Source organism: Phaseolus vulgaris, chromosome 8 (assembly GCF_000499845.2).
Source record: "Phaseolus vulgaris cultivar G19833 chromosome 8, P. vulgaris v2.0, whole genome shotgun sequence".
NCBI classification, from domain to species: Eukaryota; Viridiplantae; Streptophyta; class Magnoliopsida; order Fabales; family Fabaceae; genus Phaseolus; species Phaseolus vulgaris.
In genome coordinates, this window is record NC_023752.2 from 49,616,852 (window position 1) to 49,626,144 (window position 9,293).

Genomic DNA, 9,293 nt, shown 5'->3' on the forward strand with positions numbered 1-9,293 from the left:
TTTTAATTTATCATATATATTAGTAAAAAAAAATCAATTTTTTTTTATGTGAGACAACAAAATGTAAGGTTTAAATAGAAATATGTTGTTAAAACAATTATTTAACTTCAATAAACTAAAATTAAAATATATTGTTTTTATTTTTTATATAGAACATATTTGTACACAATAATTGAGCAGAAAAATGTATTTAAGCCATTTGGATCTTTATGCTAGTATTAGTTACTGCAAAATGGGCTGTGATAAAGTAAATGCTAGTTACATGTGCTTTAAATGTTAGTAGTACTACTAGGGTCTAGATTCTCTAGAAGTTCACTAGTTGTCAAATACTGGTGCCAATATTGAAAACATGAAACAAACATAATTGATATAAAAATAAAAATAAAAGACAGCTGAATAACGTCTCTATATCTACGTGTAAAGTTTGCTTACACACTACACACGGAGACAGTGTGAGTTGAATATGCATCTCCTAGTCTCGCGTGCTTCCTCGGATACCCACACCATGCCATAAATAACCATTCATAAAACCATACACTTCGATTGTGTAAGTGTCAGTTAATTATCCAACACTATACAGACTGTCATCTAACGTCTCTCTTTCCCTTTCATCAAACCAAACACACTTTTTTTTCAAACTCTCTACACACCCCATCTCATGAACAACACGTACCCACCACGCTCCTCTTCAAACGCACTTTTCCTTTATCGCGTGGACTAAACTACCACCAGTAACTCCGTGGATTAGGGCTACACTTCTCAGTTTTGAATAAAGAAACGCGTTAAAGTAAAGAGTGTCTAGGTCTGTGCCACTGTACCACTGTGCCCCACTTGTACAGCTTCAATTTTTCTTTATTACACACCTCTCACTTGTATATATATACTCTCTCTTAACACTCACAATGCACAAACAGAAATTTACAAGCCAACTCAACTTGTTGGCATCCTTACTCAAAAAATGTCAACTTTTCTTTTGAAAATCTTCTTTCTCGTGTCTATCTTTCACATCTCTTTGGCCACAAGGAGGTTGAATGAGTTGGTGCAAAACCCTACTCAGCTTCTTCATTACCACAATGGCCCTCTTCTCTCTGGCAAAATCTCAATCAACCTCATTTGGTACGGTCACTTCAAACCTTCCCAGAAGGCAATAGTCTCCGATTTCATCACCTCACTCTCACCCTCACCTTCACCACCACAAACCACCCAACCATCCGTCGCCATGTGGTGGAAAACCACCGAGAAATACTATCACCTCAGCAGTAACAAGAAAGCCACCCATAAACTTTCCTTTTCACTTAACAAACAGATTCTGGACGAAAGCTATTCACTAGGGAAATCCCTCACCACCAAACACCTCATTGAATTGGCTTCCAAGGGTGAACACAGAAACGCCGTCAATGTGGTTTTAACCTCGGCTGACGTGGCAGTTGAAGGCTTCTGCATGAGCCGATGCGGGACCCACGGTTCCTCCTCGGTGGGCCATGCCAAGGGGAACAGCAAGAGCTACAAATTCGCTTACATTTGGGTTGGGAACTCCGAGACTCAGTGCCCGGGTCAATGCGCTTGGCCGTTTCACCAACCGGCTTATGGGCCGCAGGGTCCACCGTTGGTGGCGCCTAACAACGATGTGGGCCTTGACGGAATGGTGATCAACCTGGCGAGCCTGTTGGCTGGGACGGCGACGAACCCGTTCGGGAATGGGTTCTTCCAAGGGCCCGCGGAGGCGCCGCTGGAAGCCGCATCGGCCTGCCCTGGGGTCTACGGCAAAGGGGCTTACCCTGGTTACGCTGGAAACTTGCTCATGGATTCTTCTACCGGCGCTAGCTACAATGCGCATGGTGCTAACGGAAGGAAGTACTTGCTTCCTGCTTTGTATGACCCTTCCACGTCATCGTGCTCCACCCTAGTTTGAGGAACACTATATTATATTAGTTGTTAGGTATATATTCATTCATTCCTTTATATGTTTTGATTGTATGGATTAAGGTAGAAGCAAATTACATTGGTTTGCTTTCAAATGTTAGTGTATTATTAATCAATTAATTTGAGTCATTCATCATTACTATATCATGTTTCCCCAATCATGAAATGTAGAAATATGTAGATGAACTCGTCCAATTATTTTTCTTGATATTAAAAAAAAAGGATAATTAGTTTCTTATTTTGACTCTTTAGCCTTGTGATTTAATTTCTTAATTAAATAATTGTAAATTTCAACTTTTTTACTTAACCCTTGTATATTTAATTTTTCAAGGCAATAAATAATAAATCCTTCATTGTTTTCTAGGTTAAAGGTAGAAAATATTTTCTTTCTGGACTTACAAAATGTCAAGATTACCTGACATGTACAAGCTGGTAACAGTGAGACTTGGAAGTGAGAGTAGAAATAGACAAAAGCTAAAAAAAGATGTAAAAAGAAAATCAAAATCAAGAAAGAAAGTTCATATTTTAAAAAGTATTATAAACTCTTGATAAGCATATCAACTCATACCTAACCAAATTGTGAGTAAATATTGTCTCCAGAAACGCGTAAGAAAGACTTAACAATAAACACATTTTGCATTACTAGACTAACAATAACCATGATATTGTTAATGCAATTAGGTGTTAGTAAAATTAATGTGTTTTTTTAAAACTTGAAATTTCATTTTGAATGAGTATTGGGCACATGGCTAATGTTGAAATGAGAAGTTGAAATTTTTATTAATAACTTGAATTTTTTAAACATCATCGTGGGATTGAGTGGTGATGATTGTGATTATTGTAATTTTGGTCGGTCAATAGATTAAAATTGTGGGGGTGATGTATTCATTGGAATGCAATAGAAAACTTCTTCCTTCATTATAGAACTATGTTGAATTCATATATTGCATGATATCGTTAGTAGAAGGTGATATGTTTAGATCCATTCCAAACAAGTTAGAGGATAAATTAGTTGAACTTGACACAAATGATTGTATTTTATCATCCTTTATAGGTTGTGGTTGAGATGTATTAGATTTTCAGTTGCGAACGTCTATGTCAATGAATGTCGCCATGCATACAACACTTGTCAACCTCATTAGGATCGCATGTTGACCAAAAGTGACCTTGAATGGATGTAACCCTAATATGCATTGGATGGTTGGGGTAGCTCATGAGACCTGTCATCATACGCTATGAACATTGTCACTCATGCAACACTTGTCAATTTCATTGAGAATGCGTGTTGATCACATGTGAGTTTGAATCGAATCTCCACATTATGAATTGAACCATATACCAAATTAACACCATAAAGTCAAAATAATTTGTCCCCAAAAAATCCAATTAAACACCATTTTCTCCAAAGCATCAACATTCTTCTTCGTTCATCTTCAAATGGACCACTTTTGTATACTAGGAAATATTTCAATTCTTATCTCATCATTTTGTTTGCACATGACCAAATTATACAATGTGAAGAAGGTGTATAGTTCCAATGTGCATCTCCTAATTACTATTCTAGATACATACAATTGCACTTACAGTCTCCTCAAAGACAAATTTTGCATTACTTTAGAGCTTCCAAACACTACGACATTCTGAAATTTGTACTATCAACAATATAAACTCAAAGGATAGAGTCTAATTATGTATCATGTTATTAAGATATCAACAAATTTCTATGTATATCAAATGATAACTTGCAAGTATCAACTTCATTTTAATAACATCACTTAATTGTATGTTAAATTTACAAGACCTACATAACAAATTTTGATACTTTTAAACTAACGTATTGTAGTCTCTTCCACAAACCATAACCCCATCACTTACACCCAAGCAATCTTTACTTTGGAGGACTTATCCCAAGTGTCAACATAATGGAAAGTCCAAATGATTACAGTTTTACCTACAAAGTTGCAACTTAAGAGAAATGACAATCTACCACAACTAGTCTTTTCATCAATTATTACACAACATTGTTGAGGATAAGTGAAGATTCTACTCAACTTTCGTGAAGAAGTGTTTGATGAAGACAACTTGTTTGAAGGTGTATGAAAAATGTATTTTATGGTCTTAGTTAGGTTAGAATTGTTTAAGTAGCCCTTTGCACTTTGATTTAACCTCATATTTCATAGCCATGGTGATGAACTTAAGCACAAGGATCTCTTAAAAAGAGTTTTAAGAATATACTCTAAGTTTTTCAAAAACTATTTTACTACACAAAAAATTAACATGTTGTTTAAAAAAACAACTAATTCATTGGTACTGCATCAAAATTGTTTTGCTTTTTTAAGATTTTGTTTTGACTCCAAAATTATGTTTTGTTAACACCTTCAGTTTTCAACTAATCATAAAGTAGTTATGTTACCACCAAATGTATTTTGAAAATATAACCCGTTCTTTTAAACTTGAATATGTTATTTTTATAAAAAAAATTAACTTTTTTTTGGGAAAACTATTTTGATTTGAAACCTATAAAAAAGGAGTTTAATCTCAGGTCAAATCACCCCTTGCAATTACAAAGTGCATACTATTTTCAAGTGTTTTCATTGAATTTTTCAAGTGAGCTTAGTTTTTTTAAAAGTTTTTCTTAAAAACTTTTAAGTGTTCGTGTGTTGGTTCCTTTAGCTTGGAACTCAAGGTTTTGTCAAGTGCTGCAGCCGTGAAGGTCCTGATTTGAACTCTTGAGTCTGCAATCAAGGTGTATTTTTTCCTAATTATTTTCTCTTGTAAAAGTGTCTATGTATGCTTCTTGATAGTTTTTCTTAAAGTAGAAAGCTGGTGAAATAGGGTTTTTTCAGTTTGTGTTTTTTGTTCTTATAGGGTTCAAGATCTGATTGGATTGTAATCTTTTTGTAAAGATTGTTGTGGTTCTAGTGCAATCCATCTTAGTATAAGGTAGGATTAGACATAGCTCAAATTGAGTGAACCAGTATAATTTGTGTGTGTTTCTCTTCTCTCTCAATCGTTGCATTCAAAACTGAAATTTGGATATCTATGATAAAATAAATTTGTTGTTCTAAAATAAATTCTTGAATAAATCTTCGCAGAACTAGTTCAAATAGATCTTTGCAATTGTGATTTTAAAAATTGTTGTTCTTTAAATCTGAAATAAAGATCTCATCTCACTTGATTTGTTTTTCAAGATCTTGGTTTTTGAAACTAAACTGGATCTTTGATATCTCATTGTGTTCAAAGCATTTATCCGTGACTTTATTCATAACAGTTCACTGTAGATCAGAATTGATAAGTCATAAATAAAATTTGTTGATTCTAAAGCTAATTTGTTATATTTCTGAAATTGCTTTCTGAAACCAGGAAATCAATCTGTTCTTTTTCTGTCAAGATTTCTTAAATCGTATTTTTGTGAAAATTTCTCCAAGTCCAATACACCCCTCTCTTGAAATTAGACTCTCGTAATCTCAACAATTGGTATCAAGAGCTAGAACTTGTAGTTTAATCAAGTTTTATTTCAATATGTCTGAGTTTAAGTTGCTTTTTGCTAAGGATGCGTCAATAGACCTCTTATGTTTGGTGGTGTGAATTATGCATTCTGGAAAATTAGAATGAAAATTTTTATGGGATCTATTGATATGGGAATTTGGGATGTTGTTGTGAATGGACCATTTGTACCTATGCATGTTGTTAAAAATGAAACGGTAAAAAAGGCTTGGTCTGAATGCAGTGACAATGAAAAGAAAAAAGCACAATATGATTCTCTAGCCAAAAACATTAATACTTCTGCCTTGAATATGGATGAATTTTTCAAGGTATCACAGTGTAACTTTGCTAAGGAAATGTGGGAGATACTGGAAGTAACCCATGAAGGCACGAAAGTATGCTCTCATTCAGGAATATGAGCTCTTCAGGATGCAGCCAGAAGAGACTATTGTTGATGTGCAGAAAAGATTTACATATATTGTAAATCATCTAACATATCTTGGAAAAGTTTTTGATAAAGAAAAGTTAATGATCCTGCCTGTTGACCGGAACGCTGGAGAATGCCTCGTCAAGGGATCGCCGTGCGCACCGCTTCTCACCTCCGTTCCTTTCCGGGATCTGCTTCAAGAACCTGCAAAGAAACAACACGGCGCCGCTGCGGCCGATCGCACTCCGACGCTCAAGTCAGTGGCGGTATCACCAAATACTAAGAACGAGAACCGTGCAAATCCTTTCTCACAATCAGCTCTGTCACTCGCAAGCGTAAAGTGTATGAACTGAACGTGCGTACCTCAGAAAGTTTGTTAAGAGCTCTTATATACCTGGTGGCTTTCTCTCTCCTGGCAGTTACAGACTTGGACACGTGGCTCGTATCCAACTGTACACGTGCCATCATCTGGAGGCCCCCTGACTTGGCGCTGCTTCTACTCTCATTTTGGCTAAGTTACTTATGCATGGTACTGCCCAGTGCATAGCTAACTTAGGAGTGCGATCTCTACTGGAACTGGCGAGTTAGGGCTTTCATACACCTTCCCTGTGGTCTCGCCGGCCGCCTTCATAACCTGCTGCTTCTCCTTCATCTTCGGCGATGAGCTTGCTCTGGCGATCGCCAACGTCTAGGTCGCCTGAATCTACATCTGCCGACTTGATCTTTAACCTGGCGATCGCCTATCCTGATAAGCTGGAAATCGGAACACGCCAACTTAACAACTGGCGACTACATGTGCCTCCCGACCTCCTTCCTTTCTGCCAACCTGGCGCCTTGTCAACGCGCCTACACTGTAGCAGGATGCCACGTCATCACACCCGACCACCAGGGCGGTACACAAGCCCCCCAGTCCTAAGCGAAGACTTGTCTAGCGAAAAGACTGAAAGAGCCTTCGTTAACACCGATCTACGTGGCGCTGACGCAGAATTCCAAGCGATTGTACTTCCTGTTGCTCTGACGCTCCACCAAACCCTTCACTCATCGTTCGACACGTGGCTTCATCAACGACTCTCTTCATCTGCCGTTAGCGCTTCCTAAAAACATTTCGAAAACCCTTAAACCCATTACGCTCCACTGTTCCATCACTTTCTTCGTGCTTGCAAACGTTCTCACTTCCCTCTGCGAAAACTCTCGACGCTCTTCAACGCTCTAGATCACCGTCTTCCTTCACCGTCTTCCTGATTATTGAAAGGTAACTACTTTCCTTCATCTGCTGGGTTTCCTTGCATTTTCACCGATTTGCATCATCCTGTAACTGCCTGGTGCATACGCTGTGGGTTGTTTTTCCGTTTCTCCTTCTGCGTAACTTAGGGCTTTGTCGATCGTCGCAACGAACATACATTCGTTCGTTTTCACCTTCCTTCTATGATCGAGTCAGCCCCTGTAACCCCCTGATCATTTTTCCTTTCTTCTTCCTCTGCAGTTGCTATCATGACTCGCACCAAGATTACCCCGAACCCACCTCCTTCAGCGCGAAACCTTCCTTCACAAGCACACGACTCAACACAAGTCCGTGGCGCTTCGTCTTCGCAGGCTGTGAGGCCTGCGTCTTCCCAACCTGTCGTGGTCCAGGCGACTCCATCTAACGCTGGAGGAGCCTCCGCCCCTCTGCCAGACTTCAAAACTCTGTACCCCTGGGCTAACTCAACCCTTCTGAAGGAGACCTCGTCGGTGAACACTGCGGGAGCAGTTTTGCGGCTGACAAAGGGGGACGAGGCCCATCAATCGTTTCACAAGGAGCACGACGAGAGGATGATGGTGCTGCCTTGCCCCGCCGCTCTGCCAGTGTGTGCTGATGACAAAGTAAGCGCCGACGGGCCCTTCTGCTTTGTCTATACAACTTTCTTCAAAAAGGTCAAGCTCAGGTTCCCTCTCACCCGATTCGAGAGGGAGCTTTTGACCGAGCTCAACATTTCTACCGCCCAGCTTCACCCCAACAGCTGGGCGTTTGTTCGAGCCTTTCAAATTACATGCGACCACCTGGGTTTGCCCGCGTCAGTGGACGTGTTTTTGTTCCTCTTCGAAGCCAAGCACCCAGGAGACCGCCTGTGGGTTAGCTTGAATGCGATTGCTGGGAGATCCATTTTTACCATCTTCCAGCAATCGTACAAGGACTGGAAGGGGAAATTCGTCCAAGTACGTGCAAACGACAAGGACACCTCCCTTCTTGATGGCTTCCCCTTGTACTGGGTGGACAAGGGGAAAAAGGAGTCCAAGAGCTGCTTCAGGAGGCCCAGAAGTCCTGATAGCATGGGAGCATTGGACAGAGATCTCTGTCTTTTCTGGAAGAGGGTGGCGGACGCCAATATATCATTCCTGACCACCACCCTGATCTCCTTCGAATTCTTTGAGGATCAGCTAGAATTCCAAATAGGTTAGGACATCCAAACTTGTTGCTTTGATTCTGTTTCTGATACTGCTTCTGGGCGTCTTGTGCGATATGCACAAGACTTTGGTTTTACCTTTCCTGCACATATCTGCTCTGCTGCTTATTACCTTATACACTTATCTTTTCCTTCTTTGAGCTAACCCATGCATTTTCATTTCATGCAGACAACATGTTGGGTAGAAACATGCTCGCCGAATTAAAGGCGCTCGCCCGAAACCACGGGTTGGCGACCGGTTCCCAAACGGTGCCCAACTCGGCGGTCGAGAAGGCCATTGCTCATGGGCGATCACCGCCCAAGGAACCCACCCAGCGCAAGAAACTGGTCCTTAAGAGACCCAAACGGAAAGCTCCTCAAATCGTCCATGAGGAGGAAGAAGAAGATGACGAGGTCACAGAGGATGGCCTCGTTACGAAAAGGAAGAGGGTGGCACCATCTTCACCACCTGCCCCACCCCCTCTTCCAACCTCAACACCACCATCAACACCTGCCCCTCCTCCATCATCGCCAACACCACAGGCTCCTTCCTCGCCAGTCCAAGCAGTTCCACTGGCCACTGCGCCACCTGCAGCTGAGGCCCAAGAGCCAAACTTCTTGGAGGACCCCCCAAGCGCCTCTACGCCACATGTGTCAGCAGGAGGGGGCCCCCCTTCAAACACTTCAGCTGCAGGAAACGTTCCGATCGGGGATGAGGTTGCTCATACCTCTCCGATTCTAATCACCGAATCCCCGATCCCGTCGCCACGCCCGGAAGCAAACACTGAAGATCCTGCTAAGGAAGGTGGCGGCGAGAACCCTCAACAAGCCCCCCTGGTGCCTCTCCAAGCAGCAAACCTTTCCCTAGAGGTCACAAGGATGTGGGAAACTCTGACTGCCAAACTGAAAACCATAGCAGAGGATATCCCATCGATTATAACGAGGGCTGTGGAGAGCTCCACCAGGAGGCTTCAAGACGATCTCTTCAACCTCAGGACTGAAAATAGCACTATGAAGGTCGAGGTGGAGAAGAT

The 9,293-nt window shown here is 40.9% G+C and overlaps 1 protein-coding gene across 1 annotated transcript; it reads left to right on the forward strand.

Annotated features, from left to right (window-relative positions):
* The first annotated feature begins 885 nt into the window (after window positions 1-885).
* LOC137826048 (protein PHOSPHATE-INDUCED 1-like) lies at window positions 886-2,065 on the forward strand. Its single transcript, XM_068631890.1, has one exon. The coding sequence runs from the start codon at window positions 959-961 to the stop codon at window positions 1,910-1,912; it is 954 nt and encodes a 317-aa protein (XP_068487991.1). The 5' UTR covers window positions 886-958; the 3' UTR covers window positions 1,913-2,065.
* The last annotated feature ends 7,228 nt before the right edge of the window (window positions 2,066-9,293 follow it).

What these genes read in the sequence shown, in the direction of transcription:
- LOC137826048 (XM_068631890.1), top strand. Translation starts at nt 959, where the DNA reads ATGTCAACTTTTCTTTTGAAAATCTTCTTTCTCGTGTCTATCTTTCAC.